The 14,480-nt window shown below is 40.1% G+C and overlaps 1 protein-coding gene across 4 annotated transcripts in view; it reads right to left on the bottom strand.

Annotated features, from left to right (window-relative positions):
- slc16a4 (solute carrier family 16 member 4) overlaps positions 1 to 14,480 on the bottom strand; it is a 52,809-nt gene that overhangs the window by 26,052 nt on the left and 12,277 nt on the right. For 3 of the 4 annotated variants that reach the window (XM_031286726.2, XM_031286724.2, XM_031286725.2), the window contains 5 exons: positions 4,474 to 4,606; positions 4,002 to 4,134; positions 3,602 to 3,745; positions 3,230 to 3,391; positions 2,429 to 3,082 (listed from right to left, as the gene is read on the bottom strand). In XM_031286726.2, the coding sequence (XP_031142586.1) occupies positions 2,429 to 3,082; positions 3,230 to 3,391; positions 3,602 to 3,745; positions 4,002 to 4,134; positions 4,474 to 4,590 (1,210 nt within the window). In that variant the 5' untranslated portion in view covers positions 4,591 to 4,606. Of the gene's footprint in view, positions 1 to 2,428; positions 3,083 to 3,229; positions 3,392 to 3,601; positions 3,746 to 4,001; positions 4,135 to 4,473; positions 4,607 to 6,541; positions 6,737 to 14,480 lie in introns of those variants that run through there. The other variant, XM_031286728.2, reaches the window with a different exon arrangement.

Raw genomic sequence — 14,480 nt, 5'->3', positions numbered from 1 at the left:
ACATTAATCTACACAAATCAACATGTGGATAATTAAGGGTGATCATCTACATCTTTACTTTAAGGTTTTTAATGGATTTCACATGAATAAACAATGAAATGCCTCGTCAGTGAAGACCTCTGCGTTCCTTACATAACCAGACTAGAGTGTTTCTGTCCTGCGAGCTTAGAAAGATGACATGGGGCAGCTGTGCTGTGTTTATGTGTCCTCCTCTAGCAACCCAAGACAGTGTCCTGGGGTGTCGCCTGCTTGAATGCAGATGAGTTGTGAGTTTGTTTGTGTGTTTTAGCCTCAGCAGGTTGGTTCAGGCCTGCAGCTGTTCCTGTTCAAACTCAGTACACTGCAGTTTAAATTTGGCCTCTCCAAGTAGCACCTTAAGCCAACATTGGGACATTATTAGTTCTATCCGTAGTGCTGACTGGTATAGAAGGTGTACAGTATGCGCATGCCTTTGGGCATTAACAGACCATTGGGAGGTTGCAAGGCATGGAGAGTTGCCATTCCCTCTGCTTCAAAGAGGGACATTTTGTCACTAGATTAAAGCAAAGGTTTATAAAAAGCATGTTGGTTTTCCCAGCTTCTCTGACGTGGCAGTTGGCTTGTCTTGCCTACTCCTTTGTATGTATTGCTGCCTCAGTGCAACTCTGCAAAGTATCAGCCACTTTAGAACTGGACTTGAACACAATTTGGAGCCCCTCTTGTCACCCCGCCAACAACTTTACTCAGTTAGCTGTTGCTTAGCGACTCCAGTTAGCTCCAGTGTTGGTGGCTGAGGGTTGCCGAACAGACTGACCCAGACGATAGTGGCCTCCCTCCCTCAGCCAAGTCAATAGGCCTCTATGACAAGCGCTGGGTCGGGGAAAGCGGGACAGCGGGACACTCGGATAGTGGCTTTGTTGTGTGGGTGCACAGTGCACATGACCAGAGAATGTGACAGGACAAACGTGTCCGAGTCAAAAGAATCTGTCAGTCTTGCTGCTCCCTGGCACTGATCACTGGCGTGAAGCTTAAAAGTAACCCCACAGACATACAGAGAAAATTCAGACATCTATGTCCTTGGCTTTTGTTACACCTCCATAGAAACAATGTAGAGATTTGGTTAAAGAGCCAAAAAAGAATAGTCATCAGTTAATTTAACTGTATCCTGTGTAATTTTATATTGCTGTGTTATTTAACCTCAATCTTAGTTTGGGCTCAATCCATAAATGTTTTTTTGTCCCAGATGTGTTTCTTGTGCAGGCCATAGTGTTTTCTTGAGACCGCTTTAATTTTTTTCCCATTTTCTTCAGCAGTGGTGGTTTCCAGCTGCTGTTGCACACCAATGCTGACAAAGGAAAGACTATATATTTACAGGCCGTCTACTTACCGTACATTAAAATTATAATTTTTTTCTTCCAGGACACTGAAACAGTCCTTTAGGCAATCGAGAAGCATTCCCTCAAAAGCCAAGGCATTGATGCATAATTCAAGATTTCATTTCACACTGAAGAGATGTGATAAAAATGTCACTCCCATGATCACATCCTAAAGTAAGTGATAATAATATAATAATCTGTCTACTGATTTTACAAAGGGATAGATTACAAAACAGAAGCATGTGATTCATAAATGCAGCGCCCGATCTGGTGCATTTCAATTATTCACAAAAACCTGACCAAGGACTCTTATAGAATTACATGCACATGTGGTCGGTGGCCAAAATGTTAATGCTGTTTTCTGTTCATATAGAGTGGCCTCCATTTGAGAGGAGTGGGTGGGTGGGTGGGTGGGTTCTGCTGAACCCACCCACCCTTGCCAGTGGGCCAAAGTTCAGCTTTTATGTAAGCACATTCATTACATAAGACTGCAGAGTCTGAGCAGCTCACAAATAATTAATGCCTAGAAGTTGACTGAGGACTTTTTTTGCATTGCTTCTTAAACCCATTCTTAAAGAAACCTGGACCTCCCTCTCTACAGTCACTGAGAAATCCCTGTCAAAGACAAACAGCAGCAATCCACTGTCTATTCAATCAGGCGTCTGTCAGATTTAGTTAAAAAAAATGACATTATGCTTCATCCACATTTCAGACAGTCAAATGTAGACTGGTGTCTCATCTAGAAGATGGAAATTTGTGCGACAACTTTTGTAATGAGAACAGTTTCACTGATTAAATCCACCAGTTTCTACTTTCAAGCAATTTTTTCAGTTAACCTTTATTTATACAGGTAATCTCATTGAGACACAGGGTCTCATTCTCAAGAGACATGTGTTTTTTCCAAAATGTATATGTAGAATTACAGTATACCTTGTAATTCCTGCTATATACCTACACATTTTGGGAAACGCTTGTTTCCACAAGCTGAAATTATATTTCCAAAAATGTCAAACTATTCCTTAATGGTGTATCACAAAAACACAGGAAAAAATGTTGACCAATGTGTGCCTCACCTGCCACAGAGATGATGAAGGAAGCATCCATGGCATTGATGCCCAGGGTTCTGGCTCGAGCAGACAGATGGAAATAGGGAATGAAGTAGGCCAACTGGCTGAAGACTAAGGACCAAGTATAGATACAAAAGAACGGGTCCTTTAGCAGAGAGAAATCCAGTACTTTGGTTTTTATGACGGTCACCTCACTCGATGTGTTGGCATGTGATGGAAATCCAACAATGGTGGACCGATTCATGCTGCCATTGAGCTCTGCTGAGCTATCTGGAGTTGTGGGTTTACACTGACCCAAGTCATGGTGGGGCTCATGGCCATTTACACCATTAAGGACCAGTCTGGTCAATTCAGGGTTCACTGACTGGTCCTGGAGTCCCTGAGTACATTGGCCCCCCAGGTTCTCAGTATCCCCGTGAGGGGCAGGAGGAGGGGATGGAAATGAGTCTGCTTTGGAGATGCCATTGGATAAGTGAGAGGAGCCATTCAAGCAGCTCTTAGTGCATTCCTTCTCTGAGGAGCTCTTGATGGAAACAGCAGGGCTCTTTTGAATGGGAGGAGAGGTAGGGTTTGACACAGGAGGCTTCACGTTGATGGGTCGCAGAAGCATCCCAGTGGCCACCAGATTCAGCATTAGACCGCCAAGAATTAGCATTGCTCCTGTGGGGGACAAAGACAGCTCAGGATCCAATATGTCACATTGTATGTGTTGTATTTCTTCTTACCCAAAAAAGGAAATACACCTGAAAACATACTTACATACATTATAGAGTGTGCACCAATTATTAACAAATTTGTGCTGCATACCTTGCCAAGCATACTTGTCCAGGAGCAGCTGAGTAAACGGAGCAAGGGCAAAGGTCAAACCCATGCCAGAACGCCCAATTGCATACGCTGTCGCTAACCTCCTTCGGAAGTACAGCGCTGTGACCACTGAGAAGGCTTGGTAAAGTAGTGCAAAACCAATTCCTAAAAGGAGTAAAGATGTTATCAATATCAGACACAGTGTCTTTCACAGAAATGTGGGCAGACGTGAAAAAAATGTATGTAGATAGATAGATAGGAAGAGATGTCATGCAGAGGGTGACCTTGGTTTAGCTTGCGGTTTCATAGTCATTAGGGAAACAGCAGTTTTTGATCTCATTGAGGCATTTTGGCGCACCACAAAATTCTACTCACCAACTATCACTCCCATGCTGATGTAGAGGAACACCACGCTGTTGGCGAAAATACTAATGAGGAATCCTCCACTAACCAGCACTGCCCCGGCGATGGAGGTCACTCTGGTTCCAAGCTTGGCACAGGCCACAGAGGCAAGGGGCGCTACAGAGGATACAGTATGGGAATACATTGAATCTTTTTTTCATTTTCAGCTGTTCAAGATCTAAGTGTAAACATGAAGTGGAAAAGCGGCTTCAAATGGTAAAAGCTTTGCTCTCTTCTTTTAAATGAATTGGTGACATGGAGAGAGAGAGGACACAATTGTATAAAACAACTAAGCGATATTATCTTTATCTCAATGGCAAGTTGTTGAGTGTGTAAGGGTATGCATAAAGAGTTGCCTTTTTTTGATGCTAACCTCCAGACAGACGCAGACTCGACATGATGGAACCGATCCAGCTGATGCTCTCTGATGAGCCTCCAAACTCATCTTGGAATGCCACAAAGAAGATCCCAAAACTCTTCAGTGTTCCCATCACTAGGACGTTTACCTGCGGGCACGCACACACACAAATATTATTTTTTTTACGCTTAATACGTGTTAAGCACTTGTTACAGGCTGTGCTCTGTGAAACACACATATGGCCACTTAGAAAAAGAAAACAATTATGCAGTGAGAAGTATTTTTAAATAGCTGGTTAAAATGTAGTCTTTTCGCTGCCACCATCCTATTGGAACTTGTTAAAAAGGACCAGAAAACTACATCATTGCCACACATTACACCTGGAATTGATCACAGTTTAGGAAAACTAGTAGTTGAAGAACCATTGTGGGATAAATATTTCCATGTTTGAGAGACGAGGGATCGTAAACAACTGAAGTGGACATACCAGAAAGCAATGCAGCACCACCATCCAGCCCCAACCTCCATCTGGAGGGTCCTCATACTGGATCTCTTTTTCCTTCTCCTTCTTAGTGGTCATGGCATCCTTCCTGAACAGGTTCATGGCGGACTTGGTTTCACTAGGAAAAGAAAAAAAAAGCATCAATAACTTCAATATATCATAGGCTGCCTAATCAGAAGCATTCAACACATCACAGGCCATATTCTAGCATAACAGTATGTAGCATATCAAGCAGGGTCTTTCTCAAAAAAAGAAAAGCTTGATTATTTTCTATATAAAACCCTAGGTCGTATCAGACACTATGCATCAATGGTATAAAAGGGTGATTTGCTGTTATTTAACGTTCCTATGCGTATTCATATCATTTGCTCTTAGGAAATGTTGTAAAAACAAATGTTGTTTTTTTTATTAGCATGATTTTTCTCTTGTTTAATAGTAAAAACAAACTTAAAACATTTTACTTTGTGATTTATCAATTCATGCATGAAAGGGTTAAATGTATTCAGTGTATTTATTGTACTTGGCTCAGCGGTAATTTGTTTATGGGTCATCTTTGTTTTTTGTTATTCCATTTACAGAGTACAAGTGGTCTGAGTGCAGGTTGTTAGTGAGCTGGCTCACCTGGGCTGATGAGCTCGCAAGCCTACAAAGCTGGCCAGTTCAGCCTGCCTCACTCTCTCGCAGCCCTCTCAGCTCCCACATGGTCTCCTGGTTTGGTTTCTTTGTGTTATCTTCTCTTTTAGCATACACTGTTTTCAACTTACCATGGCACTCGCATGAACCACAGATTTTACCAATTGTTCACATCACATTAATTTGGTTTGCAAACAACATTTAATAAATAGTTTTGACCTCCAGTCTTTTGTGTATTCTCCCTCTTTTTGTCTGAATTGTGAGCCAGTTCATGACACAGTCCAAACATCAAACTGCATTTTCTGCATCATCAGTGTGTTTACTTGCTCTTATATAACCTAGTTATTCTCCACTATTACCTGACTTTATAAAAGACAGGGAAAGTGCTGCTGTGACAGCATAGGATGAAAGGATGTCATTGTATCCAAATAATTAAATCCTAAATCTGAATAAAATGGCAACTGTGTGGTTTCAAGTTGTTTCAAAGTCAATTCCTAGAAGCAGGTGAAAGGGTTTCTAGGTTTTACTCTGCAAAGTTATCCAGATAACTTGGTATAACTGCTCCAGGAACAGGCTTCATGTTTTTTTGGTTCACAAAATATTACAAAGTTGAAAACAATATCATCGAAGCAAACTTTAGCCCATCGTGCCGAGGACATGCTGCTATACGTGCTGACAGGAATCTTCAATATTCAATATATATTTACACTTAATGTAAACACTGCTCAGATAATAAGAGCAAAAGAGGTGGAAAAAGTAACCATGTTTAGCTGTACTGACTTAACACGTTTATACAGCATTACTGTCTACTGTCCGTTACCCTTACAGGATCATTCTGTACCATGAAATGATAACAAATTATTGTCAAACATCACTTATCTTTTTAAATGATTTAAAATGATTTGATTGACTTTTTGGTGCACCATCTTTTTTCTATTTTAAAGACTTACATTTACAGAGCTAAGCCCCCTGCATCCAACACAAATTGTAAGCATTGACTACTTTTGCCCTGTACTTTGGAATCCTCCACAATCCAACCTGTCACCCAGTCTCACCTATAGACTGTATATGGTCTTACCTCAGCAACCTCGGTACCTTAGGAGCAAATTAAGAGGGAGATTGAAACAGGAAAAGCATATGTAACAGAAGGAGAAGTAAAAACAAACAAGGTAAGGTAAAAAAACACACATCTTACATCTGCAGGTAACCTGGGAACAGTGAGATGTTTTGGTAAGCATGCACCCTAACCGCTCACTCCTGTGACCCCGAACACACTTTAAATGTTAGACAATTAGTACCTGTGTTCAACTATCCCAACTAAGTGGACTGCAGCTAGACAAAACATCCATTCAAAATACCTTGCCTTTACAAAATTACAGCTATCAAAAGTCTAACAAAACTGAAATTGAAGATACTTTACCAAAGTAGCAAAACACGGTTCCTCTCCCCAAAAGCACCAAGGCTTACTATCCACCAAAATCAGGACACAAGCACTAAAACTACCCATCTAAACCCAACCCTATGGGTTCAGCAGATACCAGTTAGAGGTATTTAATTTAAAAACAGTGAAACTTGAAAGCACCTGGTATGCAGCCACTCCCAAATCCCATAGACATGAACCTGAGCATATAGCTTTAGCCACTTTCAAAGCCACAGTTGACACCACAGTCCCCAAATAGAACCCCTGGGTAAACCTACCAGGGAGACTCCAAACAAGGCTAAACTAGGTCAAGTTATTTTGAACCCACCAAATTGGACTACCACTGAGAACAAAACTGACAAAAGATCTCTCAACTCCCAAATTAATTAACAAATACTGACACAACCAACCAATGTATAATTCTCCCAAAACAATGATCACAAAAACCTACTAAATTTGGCACCCAAATTCAGTTTACGCGTTCCCCCAGCCTGCCTATGGTCCCCCAGTGGCTAGAAATGTCGATAGGTGTAAACCAAGCCCTGGGTATCCTGCTCTGCCTTTGAGAAAATGAAAGCTCAGATGGGCCGATCTGGAATCTTGCTCCTTATGAGGTCATAAGGAGCAAGGTTACCTCCCCTTTCTCTGCTTTGCCCACCCAGAGAATTTGGCCCACCCATGACAGAGAGACATCATGACTTTCAAATGAGCAAAGTGGCAGTTGGTCAAGGCCACACCCCCATCCTCCACCTTGCCGCCCCCTCTCTCCTCCTCAATAGCTACAGACACAGAAATGACACATATGGCGCTTTTCCATTACATGGTACCTGCTCGACTCGCCGCGACTCTACTCGCCTTTTTTGGATTTCCATTACGAAAAAAAGTACCTGGTACCTGCTAACAGGTACTTTTTTTAGTACCTCCTCAGTCGAGGTTCCAAGCGAGCTGAGGCAACAGACGGGGGTGTCCTGAACAAACCCGCTATTTTTAAACAGTTTAGCCAGCTGTTTGTTTTTTTGCTGCCTCCAGCTTCTTCTGAAATAAAATGTGTCTTCTGGCAACAACACACACCTTCGACGTTCTGTGTGTGTGTCGCGTTAGGTCACGGCAGTTTACTACGGCGGCGCTTGTTTACAGTTCTGCGGAGGCTCCAGGCAGAGCTTTCGCCGCATCCTACGTACACACACACATGCTGGCTCGACGCACACACTAGCTGACAAATGTATACATCAGGCCACATATTACAGAGGCTACGGCGAAAGCTCTGCGTGGAGCCTCCACAGAACTATAAAACAAGCTCAAGTGGTCTGATGTTTGTGCGCTGGTGTGTGCGTCGAGCCGGCAAGACGACCAGCCACGCTGAGGCGGTACTAAAATATGCAATGTGTCGAGTCGAGTCGAGGCGAGTAGAGTTGAGGTGAGTCGAGCAGGTACCATGTAATGGAAAAACGCCAATAGTAATGAAAGCTCATTGTGGGACTGGCTCTAGTGGCTGTAATTCTGCACCAAGGCTGAATTTCGGGAAAGAGACTTCAGATACAGTATTAGGGGACCACCAAGGTCATACAAAAACTATGAATAAGATGTGAACAATCAGTAACATCAGTAGTGTATGCGAGAGCCAGGCTGAGTGGACAACAGTAAATGCATGCTAAAATAAAAAATAAGGACCAAAGGAGTCCATGTGGGAGCTGAGAGGGCTGCGAGAGAGTGAGGCAGGCTGAACTGGCCAGCTTTGTAGGCTTGCAAGCTCATCAGCCCAGGTGAGCCATCTCACTAACAACTTGCACTCAGACCACTACCTGCAAGGGCAGGAGAACACACAAGCAGGCCAAGCAGAGCAGACACAAGAGGGGTGATCAAAACTGGCTCATGGCAGTTTTGGGGTATGACAGAGTGATACTGGATTACTGAGTGAAATGATTATTAAATGTTTCTTTAACAAAATGTCTTGTAGCGTATGAGTAACTTATGGAGTTAAGATTTAAGCTGTAAGACGGCAGCTTTGTGAAATAAACCATGCTGTTGTGAAGTGATTGAGGAGTGACCATGCCTGTGTTGAGAGCCAGCTATACTGCAGTTTGACTTGGCAACGTGTCACCTTGCATTACTTTGAGCTTTTCTTGGAACATGTTTACAAAGGATCCTCCTCCCAAGACTTTGACCCATACCTGCATATTTTGAATGAGCCTTGTTAACGCATGAGCTACAATGGCGTCAAACATGGACAAACAGAACAAATTCTTAAGAATAATTTCTCTACGTGGAACACAGCTGGATGCAAGAGCGATGTTGGGGTAATAAGCAAACTCAGCTATATACTGTATGAACATTGTGTTTTCCAGTAAAGCACCTACACTGAATCACAAGGTCACAGAGGGATGTACATTGCAAGTGAGTAGTGATGCACCATGGCTGATTTCATAGTATACACACTGCTGTGCAGATGCTTGGTGAGAATACAAAGACGTGTCCAGTCTGTTTGCTTTAGGTCGAAACAGAGAAAGTTACAAATTTTGCTCGGATGCCAGGCCACTAGACCCCTGTTACAGACTGTCTGGTGTCACCAGTTGTCTGGAGCTGAAGATACACATGCAGTCCAGAAGGGCCAAGTAAAGTGAACAGGCATTGTTGTTTCCATACAAAGAAAGAATAACCATTCTTATTATTATTCTGCTGTACCTGTGGGATAAAACAATGTGATTGAAGTACACCAGATCCAGTATTGACCATTGACCAGGCAACGTAGTCATAATAAAACCTGAAGAAATCAAGGTGGGACATTTCTTGCCACCTTAGATGCTGGAAAGCAAAGAGACCTTGAACAAAGTGAAAGGATAGGGTGTAGTAAACCTGTGTTTATCACCAGTCTTTTGTAGCCTGCATCACTAACTCAGTCCGACTAAGACATGTATAAGAAGCAGAGACCACATTAGGCAGAGCGCACAGAGCAGATTAAAAGAAGAATGAATTGGGCCAGTGTACTGCAAGGAAAGTATTCCCCCCGCCCCATATCTGTACACAGTAGTCCTCAGAGTGTGCTTGAGAACATGTTTGTGAATGTGCCGGGGGTCTGAGGGTTTGAGCGATGGGGGATTGGAGACCAGAGCTTTGTAATGGAGTGTAGAGTTTGTTACTACACACTTCCACCACGAGATTCTCTCTCCAACTTTCACATTGAGCTTTTAGTCTAATATTAGATTTTAGCAGGATTACTTGGTGAATAGTGTTCTCCAAAATCTGTCCCCGTGTGACCTATACACCATTTATAGAGCTATAAATCTGAATAGTATTTCCTGAGGGAACAACCAATGAGACACTAACAGATCTTTTCATCTCCACCTTCTGAAGCCTGATTTACGAGTCCCAGTATGTGCATAAAGGCAGGACTGAGCAAACTGAAAACAGAAGTCTTAAAGTGGCTGTGTGGAGTTTCTTTTAAACAAGAGTAATGTTTACATTAAGTGTTAATTACCAAAACATATCCTTGAGCTCTAGGTGTTTCCTTCCTCGTAAAACTTTTGCAATTTCTTTTTTTTTTTTTTTTTAAATACTGCATTGTTTACATCTACACTGTAAAAAAAAAAAAAGTTATTTCACTGGAATTCACTGTATAATTTTACGGATTTTTTCCGTTTTTTCTACATTAAGTGTTAATGCCAGAAAAATACAGGAAAATACTTTTATTTAAAAAAAACCCCATTAAATTAAGGTTTTAGTCTGTAAATTGATATAATGAGATAATATAGTTGTTTAACAGGATAATTCCATTGCTTAACAGTCTTGAAAGTTAAATTACATTGAATTTTATGTAAAAAGACAAAAAAAATTGAGTTGATTTGAATTAATTGAGGCCTCTTTCTGGTTTTTTACTGTTAAACCTTAAATTTAATGTAAAGAAACGTTAAAAAACAATCGTGAAAAAACGGTAAAAAGTCTGGCAGCAAAAGTTGCCAAACACTTACCGTGAAATGACAGTAAAAAACCTTATGTTATTCTACAAAGAATTTATTTTTAAAATACAGATATCTACTGTACATTTTCTGTATTTTCACAGTCCAACTACTGTAGATTTAAAAAGAATTGTAATCAAAAAACATATTTAGAATGTTAAACAAATGTATAAATCTGTACAAACACTGAAAAATATTGCAAAATACCTTAAAATTACATAATTTAAATGAAAACTGCTGTTTTCATACGGTTTTCTTTGGTAAATTCACAAGATTATTCAATCCATCCACAAGAACTCCCTGTTAAAGTACAGATTCCTGGAAGTAAAACACATAAAAATTATGTAAAATGACTTTCAAATACCCTCCTTTAGGCGTTTATTTTATGATTATCCAATCTATTTACGGTAAATTCCTGTTTAATACTGTGTTTTTACTGTACAAAAAAGAGAAGATAATGGGATAATACCTTCCAGAAACATTGTAATAATAGTCATTACTTTATATAAACAATATTTGAGAGTATTTACAAGCAACTCTCCAATATATCTACATACTTTTACCATTAATGTATGTTGTTTACTTTAAATAAACATTCATTTATAGTTATTTACATGTCAAATTAATGTAAAATTACCCTATTTGACAGCCCATTAATAGTATCTTAAAAGCTTTAGGCATTTATTTTACATGATTATCCAATCAATTTACAGTAAATTCCTGTTTAATACTGGTTTTCTACTGTACAAAAAACAATATGTGATAATAACTTTTATTTTTATTAGCAGAACCATTATTTTATAGTCATTACTTTATATAAACGTTACAATCAACTCTTCATTATGTCTACAGGCTTTTCCCCATAAATGTATAAGGGTTTACTTTATATAAACAATATTGTATGGTGTTAAAAAGAAACTAATATACTGTACTTTAATCATTAATATATCAGGTTTACTTCATACAAACAATACTTTATAGTGATTAAAAGCAACTATTCAATATATCTACAGACTTATCCCATTAATGTACTGTGTGTTTACTTTGTAAAAATATTTGACAATATTTACAATTAACTATCCAATATATGCATCAGAGACTCTTCAGAGGGTAAATATTGGTATAATGTATAGGGGTCCATTTTAGCTTATTCAATGTGGTCTCATACTGTGTGTTAGTGTTTTAATCGCTGTCAAACTTCATCCTGGCCAGTGTCTCTTAATGCAAGTCTACTAAATTCTAGCAATAGAGTAGGACTTGTATTTAGCTTTGCAGTTATTTGAAGAGGGGTTAACAGAGGTACTGAGACAGGTAGGACCAGCCATACCCGTTTAATGCATTGAATGAGGCTGACATGAACCCTCACTGCATGGCCTCAACAACTCCACAGCAAACCCACAAGCAATTGTTCTCAATTATAGTTGGATCAATGTAATTATATTAGAAACTACACTACTGTAATATTTTGCAAGCATATTTATGGTAATACAAACTTGGCAGCACACAAGCTTAAAAAGCTATAGGACTACTGCACCAAATCACCACTGGTGACAAAGATGCTGTATTTAGATCTGTCTTTGTAAAAATAAACATTCTTTCACCTAAATATTTGTGGAAACAAAGCCATAGCTTCAGTTATGGGAATGCATAAGAGACAAGAGTCAACCTAAACTACAGGCCTTGGATGTACATGATGTCTATTTTAGTCCAAGTCTGTGATATGCTCATCACTATATAATCATGTTTTGGTCTGGCAAATTAGTTGACAAAAGAATCGTGCAGCCACAGTTCACATCACATAGGCCCACAACCCTATAGGCCTACAGGATGACGATACAGTACACAGAGAGCCAGGCAGCCTACAGCCTGGGTAAGCCTACATCTTTACCATCCTAATATTTTAGGGGGCATCTGATGTTCTTGCCTCATTTCACTTCCGTGGAGGCCATGGGCCTATTTCAGATTCATGGCCCAACATCTTTTTCCATTGACTGCTTACTTTGCTGATGTCTGCGGCGATGTCTCATACTGTGTCCACTCTGGCTTTTGATGTTTGTTCCTGTCTATGTCATGCAAACAGCTCAGAGCATGAGCTTCCCTCTTATGTGGGGTAGAATGAATATTCATGCATGTCCGGTACCTTAAATGCCTCACCAAGACCTCGGTGATCTGACCACCCCTGCCTCTGAAATTACACTACAATTTCCACTGACTTGCAATGGTTACACAGGCATTGATGCACATATTGGGCAATGTGTGTTTCATTAAGGTGTAACATTAATAAGTTAAATGGATTGCCTGTGCCACAGCTATGCTACACTTTTATAAGGGGTGGAAAATCAATATTAATGCACACCAGTACCTCAAATACAGTATGTACCTGCTTGCCTAACTTGCACACCACCTAACCTAACTTGTTCCGCTAGTTCCAACCCTCATACAGTTTAATTCAACCCTGCGTTGATAGGAAAGTGTGTCCCCTCCTATGAAAGTCATGCCTACCGACACAGTATGGACATCTGCAACATTATGCTTATTTGAGAAATTATCTGTGATTTCATTTCAAAACTGAAGGAGTAGGCTTTTCATAAAAGGCTGTTAATCCACTTTAAAAACGTTGGAGTCTTCCAATACAAACTCCAAACTGTTTTAGGCAAGGCTCAGTGAATGTTATGAAAATAAGCAATTCAGAAATTTGGGGACGTTTTTACTGTTTTTCCCAATTCCCCACAGTCAGAAACTAATATGCATGCGGGACAGACCTCTTTTTAATGTATTTGGTGTACTTCAAATAGAATATGTAGCATACATGTTCTTTTCCTTATGAAGTTAAAATTGTTGTTAAAACAATTTTTCTTAATATTAAGACCCAAAGTGAGTCACAGTGTTCAACAAAATGCAAGGTCATTGTGCAGTCTACTGCTCCTTCAAATCATTTTGCCTCTCCCCACTTTCTACAGGTCAAAGGGAACAAAGAGTTTTTCATAGGCTGAGGTAATATACGGTGAATAAAGACAGGGAGGACACAGTATGAATAAAGCTTTACATTGGTGTGCAATATATTTTTTTTCAATTTAGCAATACATGCAATGTGTGAAAGACTGGGAAGAGATGCTAGGGCTCAACAGTTCAACCAAGGCTTCTAGCATCAACGTGAACATTGATAATCAGGGCGTGAAGCGATGTAAGACCTTAAAATGGTTGAAAAAACAGAAATGTAAACAGAAATGGTCTCTTTAGTCTAGGCTATGTGCTTCAGGAAAGTGCGCGCAGATTCAAATAATTGAATGTTGCACAATCATTGGATGAATCATGCCGGGCAGAGACGATCTTGACCAATGATATTGTTTGACTTCATGGGGGGCTGTGCTAACGTCAAACTCATCTCGACGCAGAGACAGTGTGGATAATAATGTAACGCAGGAGTCAGGACTTCTCCACGATGATTCACATTCAGCTTTCACTTAAGGTAAAGTAATACTTTTCTTTTTATGTACATGCAGTTTCCTCACGAGATATCAACTGGACACGAGTTAAGATAACACTTGCATACGTTTCACAATTTTAAAATGTCAGCAGGGATAACGTTAGCATTTGCCGTTTATGTGCCTTATCAAAGTGTGTCTGGCGTTAGCTAACGTTACATTAAGACTGTCCTTATGTAATGTTAGCCTTGAATGTGAACCATGCACCAATCGTAATTTTAGTTAGCTAGCTAAATATATAACAGTTAACTAGACAGTTAGACAGTTTAGCAGGTCAGCTTGATTTGCTGGGTACTAGCTAATACTAGTAATTAAAGAAACGTTATAACGCTCCGTTGCTCCTAACGCTAGTAGTTAACATTACTGTTAACTAACCGGTAACCCGCCGTTTAACGTTACCACCTAGCTAGGTTATGCCTCAAGTTTACATAAGCTATCTCAGCTGACTAACTTTACGTTGGTTCTACTTTATGAACAGTGAACCACACGTTGTAACAACAA

This window comes from Sander lucioperca, chromosome 12, assembly GCF_008315115.2.
Source record: "Sander lucioperca isolate FBNREF2018 chromosome 12, SLUC_FBN_1.2, whole genome shotgun sequence".
Classification (NCBI taxonomy): domain Eukaryota; kingdom Metazoa; phylum Chordata; class Actinopteri; order Perciformes; family Percidae; genus Sander; species Sander lucioperca.
Note: the sequence above shows the minus strand (reverse complement) of the source record. Positions and strands in the feature narration are given on the sequence as shown.